The sequence below is a fragment of the Dicentrarchus labrax genome, unplaced genomic scaffold (assembly GCF_905237075.1).
Source record: "Dicentrarchus labrax unplaced genomic scaffold, dlabrax2021, whole genome shotgun sequence".
NCBI lineage: Eukaryota > Metazoa > Chordata > Actinopteri > Moronidae > Dicentrarchus > Dicentrarchus labrax.
Window position 1 is genome coordinate 543,708 of NW_026136928.1, and position 26,851 is coordinate 570,558.

At 37.4% G+C, this 26,851-nt stretch overlaps 4 protein-coding genes across 5 annotated transcripts in view; 2 read left to right on the forward strand and 2 right to left on the reverse strand.

Annotated features, from left to right (window-relative positions):
- Positions 1 to 26,851, forward strand: part of LOC127360691 (butyrophilin subfamily 3 member A3-like) — a 47,229-nt gene that overhangs the window by 2,912 nt on the left and 17,466 nt on the right. The gene's annotated exons all lie outside the window — the stretch shown is intronic.
- Positions 67 to 20,173, forward strand: LOC127360692 (Fc receptor-like protein 5). The gene is made up of 14 exons (XM_051395147.1): positions 67 to 257; positions 484 to 543; positions 1,010 to 1,276; positions 1,420 to 1,665; positions 2,791 to 3,060; positions 3,509 to 3,754; positions 4,117 to 4,155; positions 4,893 to 5,138; positions 5,566 to 5,601; positions 6,683 to 6,928; positions 18,108 to 18,251; positions 18,460 to 18,510; positions 19,215 to 19,256; positions 19,821 to 20,173. Exons 1-14 carry the CDS (start codon positions 227 to 229, stop codon positions 19,826 to 19,828), a joined length of 1,932 nt encoding a protein of 643 aa, XP_051251107.1. The 5' UTR covers positions 67 to 226; the 3' UTR covers positions 19,829 to 20,173.
- LOC127360711 (Fc receptor-like protein 3) lies at positions 9,448 to 12,414 on the reverse strand. 2 transcript variants are annotated; one of them, XM_051395188.1, is made up of 5 exons: positions 12,380 to 12,414; positions 12,215 to 12,274; positions 11,710 to 11,979; positions 10,869 to 11,114; positions 9,448 to 10,562 (listed from the first exon to the last, which is right to left on the reverse strand). In XM_051395188.1, the coding sequence occupies exons 1-5, from the start codon at positions 12,408 to 12,410 to the stop codon at positions 10,414 to 10,416; spliced, it is 756 nt and encodes a 251-aa protein (XP_051251148.1). In that variant the 5' UTR covers positions 12,411 to 12,414; the 3' UTR covers positions 9,448 to 10,413. The 2 variants fall into 2 exon arrangements, with proteins under 2 accessions (XP_051251148.1, XP_051251149.1); XM_051395189.1 differs by having other exon boundaries at positions 11,710 to 11,973; positions 12,380 to 12,412.
- On the reverse strand, positions 13,637 to 15,496 carry LOC127360709 (uncharacterized). Its single transcript, XM_051395186.1, has 4 exons — positions 15,324 to 15,496; positions 14,962 to 15,189; positions 14,563 to 14,805; positions 13,637 to 14,253 (listed from the first exon to the last, which is right to left on the reverse strand). The coding sequence occupies exons 1-4, from the start codon at positions 15,490 to 15,492 to the stop codon at positions 14,087 to 14,089; spliced, it is 807 nt and encodes a 268-aa protein (XP_051251146.1). The 5' UTR covers positions 15,493 to 15,496; the 3' UTR covers positions 13,637 to 14,086.

Genomic DNA, 26,851 nt, shown 5'->3' on the forward strand with positions numbered 1-26,851 from the left:
TGAGTGGGTTCGAGAGGTTTGTCTCTAAATCTAGACTTACCTGAAGCGTGTCACTTGAATGTCAACTGAGACAAAAACATCCTTTGGCTAAAAGTAACTCCTGACTGGCTGAGTTAGTTTGGTTTCCTCAGTCACCATAAGAGAAACAGGAAGAGGAGGAGCAAGTTCTGAAGTACATGATATCGCAAACTCAGTCTGATGTTCAGACAGTCAGCAGCAAGACAACATGGAGGTTACAGCTCTCTGCATCCGACTGTGTGAGTATTAACATTCACAAACATATAGTGATTCAGTCGTTGTGAAATAACAGACGTGGAACTCAATAGTTTGTTCAGTTCAAGATAAATTTGATATGAATAATCCAAAATGCACAGGTAATACAAATAATAATATAATAACTACCAAACATTTCAGAAGTGTTACAGTTATGGTAAATACTGTATGTTATATGTTAAATCTTATACAGCTCTCTTGTCTCTCCAGTGATGGCTGTATTGTTGCTGCTGAATGCACAAGTTGACTTCAGTTATTCCCAAAACGCTGGTAAGTAAGTAAGTTAGTTTTTCCAATGTGATGTATACTGGGTGTCTTTTTAACAAAAACATCTTTAATAGTCTTCACATATATTACACTCTCCAACTTGCTCTGTTACTACTGCTGTAGTCATAAGAATTTTGGGACCTCTAAATAAAAGTCTGTCAATCTGTGTAATAGATTACATCTTAAACGTTTAAGGCTTTATCTCAAGTAATAACACCTGTATAACATACTGGTAATAAAACACGGGATACATTCATTTATTCTTTCATGTTTTACTTGAACATGTTCCAAAACTTACATTAAAGATTTGCTTCTAAAACATTTTTATTTCAACAGTGTGGCCATCGCCTCATGCTTGTCCAAATTCTTATGGGAACTTTTAGAAGAATTAAGACCTATATCCTATATCCATGTCCTTTCATTGAAGCACATGGTTTAATGTGTCTCATTCTTTGTGTCTCTGTCTTAGATGTAGATTTTCCTCAGGTTGTCCCAAACAGACAGCAGCACTTTGTATACGAGTCCATTGTTGTCAGCTGTGAGGGACTGGAGGGGCTGACTGGATGGAGAGTGATGAGGAACATCAGAGGAGTTGTTAAAACATGTGCTGCTAGCTGGTCAGCATCAACAGGACCCTGCAGAATTAAAAATGTGTATCCAGCAGTTGACAGTGGAGAATACTGGTGTGAGATGGGAGGAAGAAATAAAAGCAACACTGTCAACATCACTGTCACTGGTATGTACACAATGAAAAATAATCCAGTTGTCAGTACATCCGTGTACATAGACAGGGGTGTTGTGTTAACCTATTTTCAATTAAAACTTGAAAGATTTATGTGTATTTTGACATTGCCATTTTTTAAAACATATGTTGTTCAGCTGGTTCTGTGATCCTGGAGAGTCCTGTCCTTCGTGTGACGGAGGGAGACAATGTGACTCTGTCCTGTAGAAAGAAGCTGACGTCCTCCGACCTCACAGCTGAGTTCTTTAAAAATGGCCACTTCATGGAGAGCAGCTCTACAGGAGAGATGATCATCCACAGTGTTTCCAGGTCTGATGAAGGACTCTACAAGTGCAGAATCTCTGGAGCTGGAGAATCAGCAGAGAGCTGGTTGGCTGTCAGAGGTGAGGTGAGTGGGGTCCAAGGGGATCCCTGTACATTCTCTTAGTCATGTTTCTCATATTTGTGTTGTGCATTGTGCCTTAAGACATTGTTGAACTGAATAGTGTGTAAACATCTGTGGGACAAGGGAGAAAGTTGCTAAAAGACAGAGAGATTAATTAGTGCTTGAGCAAAATCTGTGTAAGTTAAAAGTGTAGCAGGGGTAGTTAACCACTGTAATTGAGACTATAAATTAATTAGGTTGAGCTATAGCAGCAAAATAAGTAACTAGAAATGAGACAGACACTGTCTGCAGCAGGGTTGCCAAATTTGGGTCCCTAACTTGGGTGAGATTTTAATGCCATGGGCTTGTATTAAACTAAGTTACTTGCACATGTTTAGGCTCAATTGCTTGGGTCTAGATTTCATAGACATACGGAAAGGAACGAGCAAAAGCCAGGGGGAAAAAATAAGGAAAAATAAAGGGATAAAAACAATTACAATTCATATAACAAATATATATATGCAGTGGCTTTACTTCAGCTGCTTCAACAAATGTATAGGAACTTTAAACTCTATATGCAGCCTATTTAGAGAAATGTTAAGAATCTGCAGCAGCACCACCTATTTTACATCAGTGCGATGAATCACATCAGGTTTGATGTTTGATCCTACGTGTCCAAAGCTTTACTTTATTTGTAGGAACTTCCACTGGCAAAAGGGACCTGCAGATGTTTGAGTAGTATCCAGGATTTTGAGTCTGACCAGTGTGCACAACAAATTATATTCATTTAATGAGCAATCTTTAGAAACAGTGTAAAACAGCTATAAGCAATTTGCCCCTTTAAAAAAATCCTGAAGAGATTTTCAAAATCTGAGTGGAAATGTGGTTCCCTCCTGACGCTTACTCCTGGAAGGTGTTCGCTTTTCCACCACTGAATGTAAACAGTGTAAAATGAATGTCATACAAAGTGACAGAATGTCATACTGCAAGTCTCTGTTTCATGTACGCACATTTATTTGTGCGCATGTGCAGGTGTGTGTGTGTGAACACAGTCATTCAGGTTTCAGGGAGGGCCTATAAAATGCACATCCACTCAATACAGCACATAGTTTAATGGGTCTCATTCTCTATGTCTCTGTCTTAGATGAAGTTTTTCCTCAGGTTGTCCCAAACAGACAGCAGCACTTTGTATACGAGTCCATTGTTGTCAGCTGTGAGGGACTGGAGGGGCTGACTGGTTGGACAGTGATGAGGAGCATCAGAGGAGTTGTTAAAACTTGCAATTCTAGCTGGTCAACATCAACGGGACCCTGCAAAATTAAAAATGTGTATCCAGCAGTTGACAGTGGAGAATACTGGTGTGAAATGGAAAGAAGAAGAAAAACAACCAACACTGTCAGCGTCACTGTCACTGGTATGTAAATAGTGAAGCACTTTTTGAAAAAAAGAAACATCTGATTATTCATTCAGGAAAACAGTATACGTATTTACCCATATCCATATCCATATGTCATGTTTGGATGTAAAATTGGCCCTTTGTAAAATAAAAAAAAAAGCAAAATTTATATTACACATTTTAAGACCTGAATGAATTTACTTTTTGTTTGTATAAATACATAGTTCTGGTTCTTGAATTTATGGTCACATGACAACAAATGCATACAGCGGGTGGGTCAACTTACCCACGGGCCCATTCTCTTCTATATAGTAGAGTAGATGGGGCTGTTGTTCTTAAACAACTTTTCTACTGAAAAATAACATTTTTATGTATATATTTTCAACATAGAACAATTTCCAACAAATTGCTATATATTTGTATGCAATTCATATAATTCATATATTTTTAAATGATTGTTGCTCAGCTGGTTCTGTGATCCTGGACAGTCCTGTCCGTCCTGTGATGGAGGGAGACAATGTGACTCTGAGCTGTAGAAGGAAGCTGACAGCCTCTACCCAAACAGCTGAATTCTTTAAAGATAGCCACTTCATGGAGAGCAGCTCTACAGGAAACATTACCATCCACAATGTTTCAAAGTCTCATGAAGGACTCTACAAGTGCAGAACCTCTGATGTTGGAGAATCGCCAGAAAGCTGGCTGGCTGTCAGAGGTGAGATGTCCCAGTGTTTCAAATGTATTATTAATATTTTACAGCTGGGGATCATGAGACAAGAACTTTTTTGAAGTGAACTTGTGAAACATTTCATTATTTTAAAACCATGTTCATAAAGAGTTTGTATAAAATAATAAAAAGTCATGACGTTTCAAGCGGTTTAAGCTATGTTAAGTGTGTTAAAGAAGGTTCAAGGTCTGGACATCCACAAACCAAACAAGGGTTTGAAAGCAAGTGTCACTTTTTTAGATAAGCTAGTTTCCTTGACAACCAAATTAATTTATCTTGTTCTAGTTTTTATTTTTTATAAATGATTGCCTGCCTATATACCCATGGTGTGTATTCTTTTAATGTTTCAGTGGCAGTATATGCTGTCGTCAGAAAACCAGAGGAGAAAGGTAATAAACTTGACACTAAGAAGCGCAGAATGCATGTAACACTTTCAATCAGCTAAAAAAGCAAGTAAATAAAAAATATATTACTCAGTATTAAAGTCGACCTTCCTTCTGGATAAACACCAATTAGCCATACCAGGTTGCCTAGGTGATCATAATGTTATGGCTGAACGGTGTAGTTTGCAGCACTGCTTGAGAACAGACATTGCTTTAAGTTCACAACCAAAAAATGGTGAAAACCACTAAATGAAACTGTATTAGTCTGTTTCAAGAGCACTCCCCTCCTTGTGACAGTTACAGCTTCTGTTTTTAGCAGCTCAGACAAAAACCACACGAGAAACCCACAGACAGTAAGAGGGACCCCTCAGTTCACTGAGTAGCAGATCTTATGTGGCCTGCTGTCACAGTCATGGTGAACACTGTTTGTGACTCAGTCAGCCACCATGAAAATACTACATGAAAATATACGGGTTGCATTTATCTTTATCGGAACACCAAGTACACTGTAAAGTATATCTGGTGTCATTTTAACAAAAGTTTGAACATTTTAAATGGACTTAAAATTGTTTATTTTCCAGTGATATATTAAGTCCCATATTTATTATTATTATTATATAGTGGTATCCATATTGGATCAGTTTTCATCCATGTACATGTTAGAAAGATTTATATGTATAGATTTCCGTCATAAAAACAATTTATTTATGTAATTAACATCTTTTTTAAAACGTGTTGTTCAGCTGGCTCTGTGATCCTGGACAGTCCTGTCCTTCCTGTCATGGAGGGAGACAATGTGACTCTGCGCTGCAGAAGGAAGCTGATGCCCAGCAACCAAACTGCTGAATTCTTTAAAGATGGCCACTTCATGGAGAGCAGCTCTATAGGAGACATTACCATCCACAGTGTTTCAAAGTCTCATGAAGGACTCTACAAGTGCAGAATCTCTGGAGCTGAAGAATCACCAGTGAGCTGGCTGGCTGTCAAAGGTGAGACATACCGGTGTAGAAGATTATTTGCTTGGCCAACTTTTTTTTAACACGTACAGTATTTGTTCATAGGCTAATGGTGTCATGACTGCCTTGTAAACTGTAGCACTGAGATGTGGATAGTTTTATTTTGGTGCATGCATAGTTATCTGGGCACATGTGAGAATGTGTGTGCAAACGTATGTTGGATTCTGGAAAGTAGTACTGAGTAAAAAATACATAAACACCAATGACAGATTTAAAGCTTACAACTTACATTTTATGGCCAGTGTCTATGAGGCACCAACAAGAACTATTCTGAAGTGGACTTGTGAAACAATCTTTTCTTTTTTTGATATACTATTTATAGGAATAGATTCATTTATGTTTGTTAATTATTGTTTGCTTATATACCTTATATATCTGCTGTATTATTTTTATGTTTCAGTGGCAAATGTCGTCCCAAAACCCCATAAGGACAAAGGTAATTAACTTGACACTGAGCAACACAGAGTTCATGTAAAACCTTTAATCAAATCAGCTATGAAACAAAAATATATTACTCAGTATTAAATTCTACCTTCCTTCTGGAGGGTTTTTTAATGACCATAAGTTAAGGAACATATTTAATGCTGAACACTATTCATCTGCCACACATTTCTCTCAACTCAACATGGCTGCTTTAGCACATCTAATGCATTCAGGTTTTATCTTGTTTTGCCTAAGACAATATTTGATACTTGTAAAAGATAACTGTACATAATATTGGAACATGAGGTTAAGGTTACCTTGACCTTGAACTTCATTAATAGTGAGAAAGAAATATGCCTACTTGTTAGCTAGCTGTTGACATATTCTATTTTAACAAGTTAAAGTAAGTTAGGTCAAGTAAATTAAACTCTACATAGAACAGTATCTGTCAAGGAAAGAATCTGTCTGTCCTTCACATATCTCGAGAACCATCTGGTCGACATCACACTTGGCAGGTGTTTTACTAAAGATCCAGTAAGTGAAATGTCCAATTTGGGGCAGTGTGGCCAGATGGTGGCACAACAAACAGCATTTTGACCTTTTGTAACTTCTGAAAAACAAGTCTCAGAAACAAAATCTTCAGATTTATTAAGTGTGTTTTTTGTTGCTCCTGTAACATCTGATCAATCCATTACCGTCACCTCTCTTTAGTTTGGATTTTTGATATTCAATACAGTTTTGCTAGAGCTCACCCTCAAAGTTTGGAGACAGGCCTCATATTCTAAAAAGTATTTCCTGAACACTTTGTGCTATTTGCACATTTGGTGAACATGTGTAGATATGACATCTGAGTGACCACAATGAAATTTAGCAGGTGTATTGTCGTCCCCAAGGGAATTGATCGGATGAGCAGGTCTCAAGAATGCTCGAGACAGCCATACTGTGGTTTTCTTCAAGACTGCAAGCAGCGCTTCGAGGGGCCACCCCAAATGGGCACACTTTCTGAATGGCCATGCACTACAAACCAACAGTTTTAAACACAATATTGTATATTTTTTGCAATTCAAATATTTTTTTAAATATATGTTTTTCAGTTGATTCTGTGATCCTGGAGAGTCCTGTCCTTCCTGTGATGGAGGGAGACAATGTGACTCTGAGCTGTAGAAAGAAGCTGACGTCCTCCAACCTCACAGCTGAATTCTTTAAAAATGGGCACTTCATAGAGAGCAGCTCTACAGGAGACATTACCATCCACAGTGTTTCCAAGTTTCATGAAGGACTCTACAAGTGCAGAATCTCTGATGTTGGAGAATCATTAGAGAGCTGGCTGCGTGTCAGAGGTGAGTCTATGTGTGAAAATAGATCAACGACTATTTGTTTCTTACTGTATATGGCCACTTTCTTTACGATGATGCTTTGTACCGGACTTATGTCAAGTTTCATGCTTGTAAAGCTTGATATAAGTATTACAAATGCCAGCTTATAAGTTATTTTTAACCTGCTCTATGGTTTGGTATTACAACTGAGACTAGTTAGAGTAATGTTAAAGCTTAAACTGTTCCAACCTGAGGACTGTGGATTGAGTCACTGATGTGGTTAGAACGTTTTGACTAATGTCTGAGAATCTAAATTTACCGACAAACACAGAACTAATGTGTTTGTCTGTAAATTTAAATTCTCAGAGGGAATGTTTCATTTTATAGGAAATAATACATTGATATCAAATGCACGGTTTTACAACATTTGTCTCATATGCAGCACATACCATTATCTCTCCAGCAGCTGAAGAGCCTCAACCTTCCCCCCATCTGCTCTATCTGCTGCTCTGCATTGGTCTCAGTGTTCTGGCTCTGCTGCTGTTGATCGGATTACTGCAGTGCAGGGAACATCAAACAACCTTCACAGGTTGAAGAAACCGCTTCAATTATTGACATTAAGTATTCTAAAAGCAGGCTTTTCATCGTAGAATGTGACCGGTTCCTGATCGCTCTTAACTCATTTTGTATTTTGCTCTTTTGTTAATCAAACAGATATCACAGCCTCTCCTTACTCCTTCCAGTCTTGCTCTTCTGAATTGACAGGTGAGAAATAACAACTTTCTTTCAACCTAAATGTAAACATGTTTGCTCCTGTGCCCTTTTAGAGGGACATGTAAAGTTAGGACCCATAGAAACGGAAACAAAAAAAGTTTTATCCAGCTGATTCACATTATTTATGAGCATTTTGTTGTTAAAAAGGCATCTCATACGGACTCTCAAGGGTACCTAATGTGTCAGTATGAAACATCGAGTTGCATCCCTTGTCGCCAAGGTCTTGCTCATGGTGGTACTGTTGGGTCTCTGTAAATAATGTTATAAGGAGTTCCGTCTAGACCTGCTCTATTTGAAAAGTGTCCTGAGATAACTTCTGTTATGAATTGGTGCTATACAAATAAAATTGAATTGAATTGAATTGAATTGAATTGAATTGAAATCTGAAAGCAGTGTTTGAATTTGCCAATCTGGGATGAGAACGTGTTGGTGAGGTGGGGTGATGAAATCCTTGTTAGTAGTAGCACTGGGATGTGAGTAGTGTAAACTGAATCTTAAATTTGTTTCATGCACATTAATCTGTGAGCATGCAGTGTGCGATCACACTTATTTAGGTAGTCACATCAATACCAATCACAGAATTGATGCACTCAGAAATTTTTACTGCTGCGGTCCATGAGACATCAAATTTCAAATTATTAAAAGTCATTAACTGTCTCATGAACCACAAACAAATCATGGGGTTAAAATAAGTGTTAGTATATTAATTGTTGTATTCTTCTTATGTTTCAGTGGTAATATATACTGTCGTCACAAAACCCAGGAAGGAAAAAGGTAATTAACTTGACAATGAGAAAAACAGACTGAATGTAACACCTTTCATCAGGTAAAAAGGGAGTCAATGTAAATATATTACTTCGTATAAGTCAACCATCATTAGGATAACGTTTGCAGTACTGCTTGTGAACTGACATTGCTTTAAGTTCACAACCAGAAAATGGTGAGAACCACTAAATTAAACTCTATTAGTCTGTTTCTGTTTCAGAGCTTTAGGCTCTTGTGACAGTTAGGGCTTCTTTTTTAGCAGCTCAGACAAAAAACCACACGAGAAACCCACAGACAGAAAAACATAGATGGGCCCCTCAGTTCACTGCAGCAGAGTCAAGTAGCCACCATGAAAATATTACACCACAATGTACGTGTGACATTTATTTTTATCAGGACACCAAGTACTTCAGGTCAGCCTCAGTTGTTGTGTTAATAAGTGAGTTGGTGGTCATTATTTTATAAATGAACAATGGGGTCGGAGTAATATTTAGAAGACTCACATGCAGTAGTAAATTTGGACCCTTATTTTCCCACAGATACATTGTATGTCTGTTCTTGTGTGTCTTGCAGATTGCTGAGAGAAGAGACAGCTGGCTGAAGAATGGAGGAGATTTTATTTTTTTGTTGATTCCTAATTAAATAAGTGTGTGACTCGTTATATAATGGAAATAACCTAAACAGACTTGATTCTTTTCAACATCATGATCTGAGAGCGAGAGCTTCAGCTAACTCACAGCATCCCTCAGCAACATAAGACCTGGAATATAAAGTTTACCAGCTGATGAGTTGAAGTGGAGTAAGAGGAGGAATAAATGCAGTCGTTGTGGTATTGAATATTGTCCAGTGTATAGTGTGTGTTATAATAAACAACTGAACACATTCAAAAAGGTTCCTCCTCACTTTTGTACAATGCAACAATAACAATTCAAACACAAGATGGCAATAAACTTTTAATAAAAAACATTTGAAAGACCAACAATTATAAATGTGCTGTTACCACAATAAGACACTAGAGTTCTTGTTGTATGGCTTATGTTGTTTCCAGTAAGACATAGGACTAATAAAATACATAAAAAACATAAATACATCTTATCTTATAATACACACACATACGCACACACAATTCAAGTCTAAATACTTTCTCGTCACAATGACAATAAAGTATTTTATAAAACACTTCACAAACCAAAAATAAAGATTACACAGTAAAATAAGTCTCATTTCATTTTTAAATCGACAGAAACAGAAAACTTACAAACTGTCTAAAATTCAGCCACAGTACAAATGGGAAGCGACTATTCCTGAATATTCTAATATTTCCCTCAACATTTGCATGCCTCTGCAAAACATACAGTATAAATAAATACATCTTATCTTAGTAATACACAGACATACACATGCACAACTCAAGTCTGAATACTTTCTCATCACAATAACAATAAAAAAGTATTTTATATAGCACTTCACAAACCACAAAGAAACATTACAGTGTAAAATAAGTCTCATTTCTCTCATTTCTTATTTCTAGTTTTTCCATACAGTGCGGCAGCCTGTACACGATACTATCAGATCTCAACAGTTTGTCCTCATCCACAAAGCCCTTGCTCTTGTTCATATTTCCAAGAAGTATGTTTTCATACTTAATTTTACAAGCATAAGCAGCCAAACTCGGTCATGTTAGAGCAACCTGATCTGTAGAAAATGTCTTGAACCTTTAGTTATTTTAACTTTAACTATTTATCTTTTTCTGTCCTTTTTTTCATTGTCTAAGAAGCGTAAATGATCAACAGCATCTCTAGCATCTCATTAAAACCCAGAATAAGATAAAGTGACACCCCTCAAAGCAGGTCTTTTGAAAATACATCTCATCTGTCCACCACCTCTGTGGTGAAGAACACTTCAAAACCTAGTCATTATTTTTTTTAAACTGTTTTGTCTGATGAAAGACAGTCTATATAGGTCGTGAGTTACTTGGATGTAACTTTGAGTTTCCCACAGTGAAGTAGTCCCACCAGCAGCAGCAGCAGAGCCACCATCACAATGGTGAACACAGTCCTTAAGAGGAGGAGAATAAGAACAAAGTGGTCCGTGCAGACACAAGCCTCTATGTGAAGTCCTGCAAAAACAACAGAAAGTATAGTGGTCATCACAAGTCCGATATTAGCAAGGTTTCCTGAGGAGCCAGCTGTTCTATAGTAATTTGTACTTTGCTAATTACCAAACACAAAACAATTGTCACTAATGATGAACCAATCACAACATGCACATTTAAGATAAGATATTATAAAATATAATAAACTCAACTCTGTCAATGACTCAGCTATTCTCACTTAATTTACCCTCCTGGAACCGGTGGTGTCTCATTTAAATGCACTTTAAGGAAATCACTGAGCTTTTATTGTGTAACACTGTTATGCCTCACCTCTGACAGCCAGCCAGCTTCCTGGAGATGTTTCACCCTCAGAGGTGCTGCACTTGTAGAGGCCTTCATCAGACTTGCAAACATTGTTAATGGTTATCTCTTCTGCAGGACTGCCCTGCAGGAGGACGCCATCCTTGTAGAAATGAGCTAAGAGCTTGTTGGAGCTATTCTTGCTTCTGCAGCACAGAGTCACATTGTCTCCCTCCATCACCGGAAGAACAGGACTGTCTAGGATCACAGATCCAGCTGAAGGACATGTTGAACAAAATAAATGTTGGACAATAAAAATTGAAAGAAAGATAAAGTGTAAAACTACACATACAAGAATACACATAAGAGTTTGTTGGTAACATGCAAAGAATGCAAGAAAACAAAATCAGAAAGAGACCAAATAAACAAAAACAATAGCAATAGCAGTATATGATCTACAAAAAAAATCCACATTTATTAACCACAAGGTTATTAACCACATTTCCTCTGGTATATCCCAATAGCAGCATTAAAAGATGAAAAAACTGGCATACCTCAGTAGAAGGGAGCTTTACAACATATGTAAATATGATATAATATAAACATCAGTCTCAGATGTAAGTATACCTAATTGAACACTCAAAAGCAACATTATACTGCTAAATATAAATACAGTTAAAATAGACAGAAACAGAACATTTTCCCCTGAATATTTGCATGACTGCAAAATATACAGTTTATTGAATTAAAATGATGGGTTCACAGTCTAAACTGGATCGAATCATTTTATCATTTGGGGTTCACACTAAATATACTGTATGATAAACATCAGGTAAAATATATAGTTGTTTCAGAAAAATATTAAACATACCAGTGACAGTGATGTTGACTCTGTTGGTTTTTTCTCCCCCTTCAGTCTCACACCAGTATTCTCCACTATCGACTGTATAGATTTTATCAATAGTGCAGAAGGCCCCTTTTGGCGTCCTCTTAATATCACATACTGGTTTAAATTCCTCAGTAATCCTGATTCCTTTCAGCTGAGTGGACCCATCAGTCCCCTCACAGTGAAAAGAGACGGACTCATATTCAAAGTGCTGCGGCCTGTTCGGACTGATCCAAAGAAAAGCTGCACCTAAAACTGAGAAAGAATGATCACAATAAGTAATAATAAATATAATTTATTTTATTTTAAAGTGTCGAAAATGATCCCAAACTGGAAGTTTGGAAGAAAATATAAAAATAAAATTGTCAGTTAACTTTCTATGTTGATTCTGTAGACGGAGAGGATAAAGCAAAAACTGTCTCATAAATATATATTTTTTTCTGATTTACTTATTAATTGAATTAATTAATTATTATTTATTGTTACTCACCACTTTCCTGAGTATAACTGTTCTGCACTTCTGTCCCCAGCAGAATGAATTCAAGCATCACTGAATAAACAAAGGAGCAAAGTTGTATATTAACCATAGATGTTTCAGTGTGCAATTATGTATATATAGAGAGAGAATATATAAGATCTGAAACTCGGCACTCACACAGTCTGAAGCAGAGAGATGTGACCTCCATGTTGTCTTGCTGCTGTCTGAACATCAGACTGAAATACAACGTAAGTATGTAAGTGAGAACTTCCTCTTCCTGTGATTCTGATGTCGATGCAAACGTTGTACTCACAGTCACAGGGGTTTCAACGTGCAGTAGTTTCTCAAACCTGAGTTAAAGCCCCCACTGAAGAGCGGTTGACCATCCGTGCCTCTCCAGTTGGCTCAAGTATCCCTTTAGTCATCTTAAAACACTGGTTCACAATTTTTCAAGTCAGTCTTAAAGTGAGGTTCACATCTACATTTTTACATACAGTTTTTGTTATTTTTATTTCTGTTCATACTGACTGTGAAAAAAAACATTTAAAATGCAATTCCAGTGTTAGAAATGCAGGACAAAGTCTACAGTCCTGAGCACAAGGAGTTGTTCTTAACCCCCCAAACTGTTAGACTATTGTCAGAGATATAAAATGGTATGTTTTGTATTTAGCCATCAAATCATCAGTTAATTTTTTTTCCCTTTCATTCTTGAGGAAGTAAAAAAGAGTGCTGTTACACATTAGCATGGATCACATAACAGGGAAATGATTTTTGGTGAGAAACCCACAGACAGAAAAACATAGATGGGCCCCTCAGTTCACTGCAGCAGAGTCAAGTAGCCACCATGAAAATACTACACCACAATGTACGTGTCAAATTTATTTTCACACCAAGTACTTTAGACCAGCCTCAGTTGTTGTGTTAGTAAATGAGTGGTTGTTCAGTATCTTATAAATGAACAATGGGGTCAGACTGATATTCAGCAGACTCACGTACTATAGTATTTTTGGACCTTTTCTTTCTCACAGATACATTGTATGTCTGTTCTTGTGAGTCTTACAGGTTGCTGAGAGAAGAGACAGCTGGCTGAAGAATGGAGGAGATTTTATTTTTCAACATAAGACCTTGAATATAAAGTTTACCAGCTGATGAGGTGGAGTGGAGTAAGAGGGGGAATAAATGCAGTTGTTGTGACTTTGAATATTGTGCAGTTATAATATGAAGATGTATCAATTCCAAAAAGGTTCCACCTCATTTATGTACATTGCAACAGAAACAATTTAAACGTAAGATGACAATAAACTTTTAATAAAAAACCTTTTGAAAGACCAACATTTGTAATTGTCCTGACTGGTTTACTATAACAAGACACTGACAAACAATCACAATCAGAACAATGGTTTTTAAATACCTAAATAACATAAATACATCTTATCTTAGTAATTCACAGAAACACACATACACTGACACATTACTCATGCCTGAATACTTTTATTTATTACAATCACAGCAATAACAGCAAAGAAGAAAACATAATTTACTTCCCTAATATAATAAGATATAATATAAACATTACAGAGGGAAAGATTTCTAGCACATCCACTGTGAGCCTGTACTTAACGCTAACACATTGTGAACACATACTGTTTAAAAATGTGAACGAGTATGCAGGTTAAGCAACCAAACAGAGTTATGTTCGAACAGTCTGATCTGTTTAAAACTGCTTTAAAATTTTGTTATTTCAGTTTATATGGCTTTTTAAAAAATGTTTTGGTGAACAGTGTGCAGGACCTTCTAGCCTTTCCTTGACGCTATCAGTGTTTCCTTTGGCTAGAATTACCAGGAATAGCAATTTGTTTGCTGATCTCAATGGCTATATCACATTCATTCTGAAAATATACAAACATATCTGTGTGTAACTTTGAGTTTCCCACAGTGAAGTAGTCCCACCAGCAGCAACAGCAGAGCCACCATCACAATGGTGAGCACAGTCCTTAACAGGAGAATAAGAAGAAAATGGTCCGTGCAGATATAAGCCTCTATGTGAAGTTCTGCAAAGAAGTAAAGTGTGTTACATGATTCCAATATTAGAAAATGTCCCCAGGAGCTAGCCCTTAAAGTGTAATATTAACTTGTCCTTTGCAAATTACCAAAGCAATTGGGTAGTAGTACCAGTTAATGGTTGATAAGATATATTAAAAGTGTCTTTGCTGCATTATATAAAATATAAAACTAAACTCTGTCACTGATTCAGCTATTCTCACTGTATTTACTCAGCTGGAGCTGTAAATTACTTTGCTTACTATGCTAAACATCAAACACTGGGCTTTTATTGTGTAACACTGTTCTGTATATCTCACCTCTAACAGCCAGCCAGCTTCCTGGTGAGGTTTCTCCACCAGAGAGTCTGCACTTGTAGAGGCCTTCATCAGCCTTGGAAACATTGAGGATGGTCATCTCTCCTGTAGAGCTGCTCTCTATGAGGAGGTCATCTTTGTAGAAATCAGACAGCAGGTTGGAGATAGTCTTGTTTCTGCAATGTAGAGTTGCGTTGTCTCCCTCCAAGACAGGAAGAGCAGGACTGTCCAAGATCACAGAACCAGCTGAAGGACATAATAAATGTTAGACATTAAAAATGTTTTGGTCTGGATCAATAAACAATACATTCTGGATCAGTCATTTCTATCACTTTAGTATCACACTAAACATACTAAGCATCAGGTAGATCTGTCTTTGCTTCAGAAATACAGTAAACATACCGGTGACAGTGATGTTGACTCTGTTGCTTGTTTTTCCTCCGTTAGTCTCACACCAGTATTCTCCACTGTCTTCTGGATAGGCTCTATCAATGGTCAAATTATTCAATTCCTCAGTATTGCTGATCCCCTTCAACTGAATGGACCCATCAGTCCCCTCACAGTGAAAAGACACAGACTCAAATTGAAAGTGCTGCAGTCTGTTTGGAGTAATACGAAGAAAAGCAGGACCTGAAAATGAAAAAGACTTTATTTTTCTTTAAAACTTTTCCAAATAAAATACCAAAACTGAAAATGTATGACTATGACAGATCAAACTAAAGCAAGATAAATGAACTTTCTATGTTTTTCTCATTGCTACTCACCACTTCCCTGAGTATAATGATTCTGAACTTGTGTCCCCAGCAGAATGAAATCAAAGATCACTGAATAAACAAAGGAGGAAAGTTGTATATCAGCCATAGATGCTTCAGTGTACAAGAATATATAAAAACTGACACTCAGCACTCTGAAGCAGAGAGATGTGACCTCCATGTTGTCTTGCTGCTGAATGTCTGAACATCAGACTGACATACAACAAGTATGTAAGCTATAACTTCCTCTTCCTGTGCAGTTTACATATGACGCTGATACAAAAGCTGGAGCCAAGCACCCACTCAAGGGGGGTTGACCCTTTACTTACCTTGAAACATTGGATTTTAATTTTTTAAAGTGAGTCTTAAAGCAATTCTCACATTCACAGTTGTTGGTCACTTCATACTGAAAAAAGTTTGAAAGATGTTGGTGTCAAAGAAAGCCTAACGAAGAACTAATGAGTTGCACCGTGGATTATGGGAAATTATGATATTTTTGGAGTTCGCTCCCTACTCCTGACTAAAAATAAGGATGTCTCAGCCTTTCCTACTTCAATTGGCCAGTATTCCAAGGAATTGGATCCATCTGGTTGCAAACCTCAGGATTTACGTCCAGCAAATCCAGCATCTTCCAAACCAATGTGGAGGAGTAGTAGTACTTGTGGCTGGAATGTACTGTGTCTGGATTTGACGTATGAAGTAGTATAAAATTTAAATAATGAAGTCAGGTACAAGTAGTTGAAATTGTACATAATTTTATTTCTTTTCATAACAGGACCAGGAATGTCAAAAGCTTGCATTAGGCTACAAGGAAACTACACCACAGTTGAATGAGTTCAAGTTACCATCACTAAACCTCCAACTTGTAATTAAAAAATCTACAATTTTAGTCTTAATATTAGTTAGTTTCCAAGAGCACAGGCATGAACACACCAAGGCTTTAAAGGCGGATATGAGTTGGTTCGTGTTTGGCATGTTGAGGTTTAATCCGCCTTTTTTAAGACATGTAAAAGCTTCAAAAGTCACAGGTGGGGTATGTACTAATGTATTTCATGTCGGAGAACAACACATGTAAAATCTCTTAAGCCAGTGTTCACCACAGACCTTATCTAATCAAAAAGGGTTAAAAACATCTGTCAGTCACCAGAAGGGAAACAGGAAGAGGAGGAGCAGGTTCTGACTTACATGATGTCGTAAATTCAGTCTGATGTTCAGACAGTCTGCAGCACGACAACATGGAGGTTACAGCTCTCTGCATCCGACTGCGTGAGTACAGAATCTGTCTCAACCCTACAATACTGAGTCAATCTTTGTGAAATAACAGATGTGGTACTGAATAGTTTCTTGGGTTGATGAGAAGATTTTAAATTGATTTTACAATATATTATGTACATTTACATGTTACAGCTATGTTATATATGTTATCTGTCTGTTACAGTATGCAGCTCTCCTGTCTCTCCAGTGATGACTGTGTTGTTGCTGCTGGTCGCACAAGTTGACTTCAGTTATTCTCAAAACGCTGGTGAGTAGCAGTTGGATAATCAGTCAGACTGTATAATGGGTGTAAATGTGCATATTTTGTGTTTTGTGTCATTTGAACAAAAATAGGTTAAATAGGCATAAAATGAATAACATGTTTTAGTTAACATGAGAGAAATTGTGTTTTGAGGTTGCTGCATTTATACTGACAAAGAGACGTAATGTTTTTCAGGCTTTTAAAAAAAATTCTCTGTTGTTTTAGAAGAAGTTTTTCCTCAGGTTGTTCCAAACAGACAGCAGCACTTTCATTATGAGTCCATTGTTGTCAGCTGTGAGGGACTGGAGGGGCTGACTGGATGGAGAGTGATGAGGAGCATCAAAGGAGTTGTTAAAACATGTGCTGCTAGCTGGTCGGCATCAACAGGACCCTGCAGAATTACAACTGTGTATCCAGACCTTGACAGTGGAGAATACTGGTGTGAGATGGGAGGAGGAAAGAGAACCAACACTGTCAACATCACTGTCACTGGTATGTACATAGTAATACACCCACAGGAGAGTTCATAACAGTCAAACACACACAGACATAATACACACTATAGATGGATCTGCTCAGAAATCAGACTCAGACAGACTCACCTGAAATCAGTGCTGATTTTTGCCGATGTTGTATTAACCTATTGTCCATTGTAAGTGAAAGATTTATGTCTGTTTTCAACATAAAAAAGATTCTACCCTTTCACACTGTTACACATTTTTAACATGTAACATGTTGTTCAGCTGGTTCTGTGATCTTGGACAGTCCTGTCCTTCCTGTGACGGAGGGAGACAATGTGACTCTGAGCTGTAGAAAGAAGCTGACGTCCAACTTCACAGCTGAATTCTTTAAAGATGGCCACTTCATGGAGAGCAGCTCTACAGGAGACATTACCATCCCCAGTGTTTCCAGGTTTAATGAAGGACTCTACAAGTGCAGAACCTCTGATGTTGGAGAATCACCAGAGAGCTGGTTGGCTGTCAGAGGTGAGACTTGTTTTGTACCTTATGTTGAGTTTCAAGTTGTAAATGCCAACTTGTATCTGAGTTTACTCTGCTCTGTGCTCTGTGGTTGGCTGAGTATGAGTTACAGTTAAGGATAGTTAATGAAACTGTAAAAGCTGTTGAAACCTGAGGACTGTGGCCTCTGATGTGGGTTTAAGCTTTCGGTCTGAAACATTATAATGTTTCTACAGAACTGGTGCTCAGGTATAAAGTTTACATTTCAGATAAATATAATATATTGTGTCTCATATGCAACACATACCATTATCTCTCCAGAAGCTCATGAGGAGCCTCACCCTTCCTCCCATCATGCCCCTCAGCTCTACCTGCTGCTCTGCGTTGGCCTCGGTGTTTTCTTGGTGGCTCTGCTGATGTTGGTCGGATTAGTGCGATGTACAGATCATCAGACAACCATCACAGGTACAGAGAATACAAATAGAGAAACCACTGAATTTACTGAGACAATGTTTGCTAAAAGTGGCCTCTGTCTTGTAGAATGGGACTTCTAAACAATGTATGCATATGTTTGAAACTTGCCAGCCAAAACTGTTCTGGTGGTCCCTGATTGCTGTCACATGTTAACTCATTTTAATTTGTTGTTTTGTTGTTGGTTTTTTTATTCAAACAGGTACCACAACCTCTCCTTCCTCCTTCCAGTCTTACTCCTCTCAGCTAACAGGTGAGGAACAACAACCTCCTTTCAGCATAACTTTATGTATTTGCTTTTGTGCCCTTTAAAAGGTGCATGTAGTTAAGCCCCATAGAAACATGCACAGTTTGACCCAATGCACACCCACAGGTCTCAAAGACACTCTAATTACAGACTAACCAGGTCAAAAAAGATGGAGTTCTTAAGTTCAGTTCTAGCCAGTTGATTTCATTTAAATCTCATAACAACCACAGCCTACTTTATTTTCTTACTTCACATACTCCTGCACTCCTTCAGGATTGTCAGATGGTGTCATGAATGCCTTATGAATGGTTACTGCAATGTAAACAGTGAAAACAATCCATAGACATTTATCTGTGCACATGTGTGTCAAACTTATTTGGGATTCAGGAAGGTAGTGCTGAGTAGAAAGTACATCAAAACCAGTGACAGTCAGACAGTTTGCATACAATGATAAAAAGTTTTTATCATTTTTCAAGCTGATAAAACAAGTGTGTTAAAGAGAGTCCAAGGTCTCGAGACACAACGTTAAACATTAATATATATTAAGTGTTAGTATATTAGAATAATGCACATCCATTCACTGATATAATAGAAATAGATTCATATAATTTCTTTAAATTAGCTGATTTGATTTTGAAGCAAACTGTTTTTATTGTTGTAAATTATTGTCTGTCTATATACCTACCTGCTGTATTGTTTCTTTGTTTCAGTGGCAATATATACTGTCGTCACCAAACCCAGGAAGGAGAAAGGTAATCAACTTGACAATGAGAAACAACAGACTGCATGTAACACCTTTCATCAGGTAAAAAAAACTTAGTAAATTTCTAGAAGTTTAGGTTTAAATTTATGTTGACCTTCCTTCAGAATAACATTTGCAGTACTGCTTGTGAACTGACATTGCTTTAAGTTCACAACCAGAAAATGGTGAGAACCACTAAATTAAACTCTATTAGTCTGTTTCTGTTTCAGAGCTTTAGGCTCTTGTGACAGTTAGGGCTTCTTTTTTAGCAGCTCAGACAAAAAACCACACGAGAAACCCACAGACAGAAAAAGATAGATGGGCCCTCAGTTCACTGCAGCAGAGTCAAGTAGCCACCATGAAAATACTACACCACAATGTACGTGTCAAATTTATTTTTACACCAAGTACTTTAGGTCAGCCTCAGTTGTTGTGTTAGTAAATGAGTGGTTGTTCAGTATCTTATAAATGAACAATGGGGTCAGACTGATATTCAGCAGACTCACGTACTATAGTATTTTTGGACATTTTCTTTCTCACAGATACATTGTATGTCTGTTCTTGTGTCTTACAGGTTGCTGAGAGAGAAGACATCTGGGCAAAGAATGGAGGAGATTTCATTTAGTATAAGAAGTGTGACAAATGCTGATGTAAAACTGACCTGGAGGTTGTTTTAAACAGTGACGTTAGAAAGTATCAACATTATGGCACCATAAGACCTTGAATATAAAGTTTACCAGCTGATGAGGTGGAGTGGAGTAAGAGGGATGATAAATGCAGTTGTTGTGACTTTGAATATTGTGCAGTTATAATATGAAGATGTATCAATTCCAAAAAGGTTCCACCTCATTTATGTACATTGCAACAGAAACAATTTAAACATAAGATGACAGTAAACTTTTAATAAAAAACCTTTTGAAAGACCAACATTTGTAATTGTCCTGACTGGTTTACCATAACAAGACACTGACAAACAATCCATCACAATCAGAACAATGGTTTTTAAATACCTAAAAAAAACCAAAACATAAATACATCTTATCTTAGTAATTCACAGAAACACACATACACTGACACATTACTCATGCCTGAATACTTTTATTTATTACAATCACAGCAATAACTGCAAAGAAGAAAACACAATTTACTTCCCTTATATAATAAATATAATATGAACATTACAGAGGGAAAGATTTCTAGCACATCCACTGTGTTTTTCCACAGGGTGCGGGAGCATCTACTTAACACTAACACATTGTGAACACATACTGGTTAACAATGTGAACTAGTATGAAGCAACCAAACAGAGTTATGTCAGAACAACCTTCTAACCTTTGTCTCTGTGGTTTTTGTCTGAGAGGCTCAAATTATCAACTGCATCTACCATCTCAATAAAACACAGAATTAGATACACTGACACCACTCGAAGCAGGCCTTTTGAAAATACATCTCGCGTCTGTCCACCACCTCTGTGGTTTTTAGCCTTTTCTGCAAGCATACCTGAGAAGAGCACTTCAACACGAGGCATTTATTTTTACTGCTTGAGGTATTTCATCTGATGAAAGACATCACAAGTCAATTTCTGTGTACCTATACTCACACGTTTCCTTATCTATGTGGGCCATGGCTTATTTGTGTGAAACTGTGAGTTTCCCACAGTGAAGTAGTCCCACCAGCAGCAGCAGCAGAGCCACCATCACAATGGTGAACACAGTCCTTAAGAGGAGGAGAATAAGAACAAAGTGGTCCGTGGAGACACAAGCCTCTATGTGAAGTCCTGCAAAGTCAACAGAAAGTAAAGTCTATGTCATGATTCCAATATTAGACATGTTTCCCCTAGTAGTATATAATAACTTGTCCTTTGACAGTACCAAAGCAACTGGCACAAATGACATAACCCTTCTTATGTTATGTAATGTCAAACAATCGCAACATGCAAATTTAATACATATTTTTGATAGTTCAACCAGTTAGTAGTTGATAAGATACATAGTGTATTTGCTGCATTATATAGGATGATAAAACTAAACTCTGTCACTGATTCAGTTGGAGCTGCAGATGACTTCTCATTAAAATCGACTTTATGCTTAACATCTCACCTCTGACAGCCAGCCAGCTTCCTGGTGATGTTTCTCCACTAGAGGTGCTGCACTTGTAGAGGCCTTCATCAGACTTGGAAACATTGTTCATGGTTATCTCTTCTGCAGGACTGCCCTGAATGAGGACGTCATCTTTGTAAAACTTAGCAAAGAGCTTGTTAGATGTTCTCTTGCTTCTGCAGTACAAAGTCACAATGTATCCCTCCATCACAGGAAGAACAGGACTGTCCAAGATCACAGAATCAGCTGAAGAAAAATATTAGACATTATTGAGAATAAAAATTGCATTGTGTGGAATGCACATATAATAATATGCTACACATTAGAAAGTAGAGGCAATGTGCAGAGAATGCAAGAAAACAAAATCAGAAAGGGACAGAACAAATAAACCAGAAATAAAATAAAAAAACGTGGAGCTGTGTATAATCTACAAGGTAATCATTATTAACCACATGTTCCCTGATATCCCAATGGCAGCATTTAATGCTGAACAATAAGCATACTTCAGTAGAAGGTTTACGAGATATGTAAAGATCAGTCTCAGACATAAGTATAACTAAGTTACTGAACACTGAAATTCTCTACATAATATAAATACAGTTAAAAGAAAACACTAGTTTTGGAGCATAGTCGATTGCAGGTACTTTGTAACCTCACACATTTTTGTCAGATCAAACAAATCCTATAACTAATAATATCTATTCCCACCATATCTACCGGACTAGATGCAACTGAACTTCAGTCAGGTGGAATTAATTCCTATTTTATTTGACTTTACAGTAAACACCAGTAACTGGTTGATACATTAAAAAGCTTGTTGCTGCGTTATATAACATTATAAAATGTAATAAACTCAACTCTGTCACTGATTCAGTTATTCTCACTTTATTTGCCCAGCTGGAGCTGTAAATTAATGCTTTTTTAATGACTTTACACTAAACATCAAACACTGGGCTTTTATTTTGTAACACTGTTATATATGTCTCACCTCTAACAGCCAGCCAGCTTCCTGGTGAGGTTTCACCACCAGAGAGTCTGCACTTGTAGAGGCCTTCATCAGCCTTGGAAACATTGAGGATGGTCATCTCTCCTGTAGAGCTGCTCTCTATGAGGAGGTCATCTTTGTAGAAATCAGACAGCAGGTTGGAGATAGTCTTGTTTCTGCAATGTAGAGTTACATTGTCTCCCTCCAAGACAGGAAGAGCAGGACTGTCCAAGATCACAGAACCAGCTGAAGGACATATTGAACAAAATAAATGTTAAAATTAAAATATAAAAAAAAACAACTTGCATTGTGCGAAAACACAGTTACAAGAATATAGAATACAGATAAGAATGTAGAGTTTGTTGGTAATGTGCAGATAATGCAAGAAAACTAATCAGAAACAGATGGAATAAACCAAAATAAAATATTAATGTTCAGCAGTTCATCATCTACAAAGTAATCTTTATTATCAACCAATATCCCTGGTGTATCCTAATGGCAGCATTTTAAGCAGTTAAAATAAATCTAAGGACTAACCTTAAGGAATTTCTTTTTAAATGTCTCAAAGCTTTTAACTGATTTTAAATTTTAAAAATATGTTTGAATTTGGTCTTAATTGGTAATTAAGAAGAAAAGCACAACCACAAGACATTGTCTTCTAAAAAATGTACAACAACAAATACATTTTGAGGGAAATGTAATGCCACCTGGATTCATTTTTTTATTTATGTAAGGAGAAAATCTTACCATATCTGGCTAGTTGTAAACATGTTGATACTGTGCATGTCAGTAAAATGTTAATTGTCAATATATTTCATTTGTTTTCCACCAAAAACATCCGACATGACAATACAATACAAACATACATTCTGGATCAATAAATTCAATAAAATCACTTAAGTTTCATACTGGACATACTAAACATCAGGTAATCCCTAGTTAAAAAGTAGATCTGTGTTTGTAGACATACCTGTGACAGTGATGTTGACTCTGTTGCTTGTTTCTCCTTCGTTAGTCTCACACCAGTATTCACCACTGTCTTCTGGATAGGCTCTATCAATAGTGAAGGAGCATCCCGTTGGTGTCCTTTTAATATCACATTTCAGATCAAATTCCTCAGTATTCCTGATCACTCTCAACTGAATGGACCCATCAGTCCCCTCACAGTGAAAAGACACAGACTGAAATTTAAAGTGCTGTAGTCTGTTTGGAGTGATACGAAGAAAAGCAGGACCTGAAACTGATAAAGATTTTATTTTTCCTAAAAACTGTTCCATATAAAACATCAAAAACTAAACAATTATGTCTATAACAGATTGAACTAAATCAAGATAAATCAACTTTACAAAAGAGTATTTTCTATGTTTTTCTCATTGCTACTCACCACTTCCCTGAGTATAATGATTCTGAACTTGTGTCCCCAGCAAAATGAAATCAAAGATCACTGAATAAACAAAGGAGGAAAGTTGTATATCAGCCATAGATGCTTCAGTGTACGAGAATATATAAAAACTGACACTCAGCACTCACACAGTCTGAAGCAGAGAGATGTGACCTCCATGTTGTCTTGCTGCTGAATGTCTGAACATCAGACTGACATACAACAAGTATGTAAGCTATAACTTCCTCTTCCTGTGCAGTTCACTTATGACGCCGATACAAAAGCTGGAGCCAAGCACCCACTCAAGGGGGGTTGACCCTTTACTTATATTTAAAATTTGAGTCTTCAAGCAATGCTCACTGAAAAAAACATTCCAAATCCAAGTGTTTTAAATGGCGGACAGAAGCTTCTGGTCACGAGGAGTTCTACATAATACACAAAAACAGTAATATGACTCAGTAAGACAATAACCCTGATGGTTATGTTGGATTTTGCTTTATACAAATTTAGCACAAATACGTGGATTATGGAAAATTAAGGTATTTTTGGATTTCGCACCCTATTCCTGATTAAAAATAAGGATGTCTCAGCCTTTGCTGCTTCAATTGGCCAGTATTCCAAAGAATTGCATCCACCTGGTTGCAAACCTCAGGATTTACATCCAGCAAATCTGGCAGCTTCCAAACCAATGTGGAGGAGTAGATACTACTCCTAGTATAAAATTAAAATAAAGAAGTCAGGTACAAGTAGTTGAATTTGTACATTATTTTATTTCTTTTCATAACAGGACCAGGAATGTCAAAAGCTTGAATTGGGCTACAAGGGAACTACACCACAGTTGAATGAGTTCAAGTTACCATCACTAAACGTCCAACTTGTAATTAAAATCTACAATTTCAGTCTTAATATTAGTTAGTTTCAAAGAGCGCGGGCATAAACACACCAAGGCTTTAAAGGCAGAAGTGAGTTGATACGTGTTCGTGTTTGGCATGTTGACGTTTAATGTCACCGACAATCTTCGTAGTCATTTAGCCATGTTAGCATCCGCCTTTTTTAAGACATGTAAAAGCTTCAAAAGTCACAGGTGGGGTATGTACTAATGTATTTCATGTCGGAGAACAACACATGTAAAATCTCTTAAGCCAGTGTACACCACAGACCTTATCTAATCTAAAAGGGTTAAAAACATCTGTCAGTCACCAGAAGGGAAACAGGAAGAGGAGGAGCAAGTTCTGACTTACATGATGTCGTAAATTCAGTCTGATGTTCAGACAGTCTGCAGCACGACAACATGGAGGTTACAGCTCTCTGCATCCGACTGCGTGAGTACAGAATCTGTCTCAACCCTACAATACTGAGTCAATCTTTGTGAAATAACAGATGTGGTACTGAATAGTTTCTTGGGTTGATGAGAAGATTTTAAATTGATTTTACAATATATTATGTACATTTACATGTTACAGCTATGTTATATATGTTATCTGTCTGTTACAGTATGCAGCTCTCCTGTCTCTCCAGTGATTACTGTGTTGTTGCTGCTGGTCGCACAAGTTGACTTCAGTCACGCTGGTGAGTAGCAGTTAGATAATCAGTCAAACTGTATAATGGGTGTAAATGTGCATATTTTGTATTTTGTGTCATTTGAACAAAAATAGGTTAAATAGGCATAAAATGAATAACATGTTTTAGTTAACGAGGGAAATTGTGTTTTGAGGTTGCTGCATTTCTACTGACAGAGAGACGTAATGTTTTTCAGGCTTTTAAACAAATTACAAATTTTTTATGTCATATTCTTTGTGTCTCTGTTTTAGAGGTAGATTTTCCTCAGGTTGTTCCAAACAGACAGCAGCACTTTCAATATGAGTCCATTGTTGTCAGCTGTGAGGGACTGGAGGGGCTGACTGGATGGAGAGTGATGAGGAGCATCAGAGGAGTTGTTAAAACATGTGCTGCTAGCTGGTCGGCATCAACAGGACCCTGCAGAATTACAACTGTGTATCCAGACCTTGACAGTGGAGAATACTGGTGTGAGATGGGAGGAGGAAAGAGAACCAACACTGTCAACATCACTGTCACTGGTATGTACATAGTAATACACCTATTACCATCATGTGTGTTTTTTAGGTTTTCTTTAGTAGATGTTGTGTTAAACTATTTTCTATTGAAACATGAAATATTTGAATGTGTATTTTGACGTAAAACAATTCTTAACACAATATAATGTATCTCTGTGTATATTCAAACATATGTTGTTCAGCTGGTTCTGTGATCCTGGACAGTCCTGTCCTTCCTGTGATGGAGGGAGACAGTGTGACTCTGAGCTGTAGAAGGAAACTGACGTCCTCCAACCTCACTGCTGAATTCTTTAAAGATGGCCACTTCATGGAGAGCAGCTCTACAGGAAACATTACCATCCCCAGTGTTTCCAAGTCTGATGAAGGACTCTACAAGTGCAGGACCTCTGATGTTGGAGAATCACCAGAGAGCTGGTTGGCTGTCAGAGGTGAGACATACCCTGTTATGTAATCAAACAGAAGATTAATTGTTTCTTACTCTAATTCACAATTCTTCCCATAACAGTTTGCATCATACTTATGTGAAGGTCCAGATGTTAAAGGCTGATAGAAGTATTATGAATGATGATTTTGGGGACTGTGACCTGAGTCTCTGATGTGGTTTCCAGGTTTTGACTGATACATTAGAAGTGATGCTGAGGTTTGAGGACCCCTGTTTACATTTTCAGAGAAATGTTTAAAGCCAACAAGTGCATATATTTTGCAGTATTATGATCATGTCTCATACACAGCACAAAATTATCTCTCCAGAAGCTCATGAGGAGCCTCACTCTTCTCCTGACCCTGACCCTTACCCTCATCTTCATCATGCCCCTCAGCTCTACCTGCTGCTCTGCACTGGCCTCGCTGTTAAAGTATTTCTGATTCTGATTCTGATTTCTCGGTGGCTCTGCTGGCGTTGGTCGGATTAGTGCGAGTGGGAAACATCAAACAACCATCACAGGTACAGAGAATACAGATGCAGGAATGTCAGATGGAGTCATGAATGGCTTGTGAATCGTAGCACTGAGATGAAAACAGTGAAAACTAATGACAACATGTGTCAAACAGTTTGCATGAAGTTAT

Bases quoted from the DNA above. Each gene is read 5' to 3' on its own strand.
- LOC127360692 (XM_051395147.1), top strand. From the start codon at position 227: ATGGAGGTTACAGCTCTCTGCATCCGACTGT. The intron at 1,666-2,790 runs GTGAGGTGAGTG...TCTCTGTCTTAG, and splicing joins GAGCTGGTTGGCTGTCAGAG to ATGAAGTTTTTCCTCAGGTT. The intron at 6,929-18,107 runs GTGAGTCTATGT...TTATCTCTCCAG, and splicing joins GAGCTGGCTGCGTGTCAGAG to AAGCTCATGAGGAGCCTCAC.
- LOC127360711 (XM_051395188.1), bottom strand. From the start codon at position 12,410: ATGGAGGTCACATCTCTCTGCTTCAGACTGT. The intron at 12,275-12,379 runs GTGAGTGCCGAG...TTGTTTATTCAG, and splicing joins ATCTCTCTGCTTCAGACTGT to TGATGCTTGAATTCATTCTG. The intron at 11,115-11,709 runs GTATGTTTAATA...CATGTCCTTCAG, and splicing joins AGTCAACATCACTGTCACTG to CTGGATCTGTGATCCTAGAC.
- LOC127360709 (XM_051395186.1), bottom strand. From the start codon at position 15,492: ATGGAGGTCACATCTCTCTGCTTCAGAGTGCTGAGTGTCAGTTTTTAT. The intron at 15,190-15,323 runs GTGAGTAGCAAT...TTTCATTTTCAG, and splicing joins TCATTATACTCAGGGAAGTG to GTCCTGCTTTTCTTCGTATT. The intron at 14,254-14,562 runs GTGAGATATACA...ACTTCTTTGCAG, and splicing joins AAGCTGGCTGGCTGTTAGAG to AACTTCACATAGAGGCTTAT.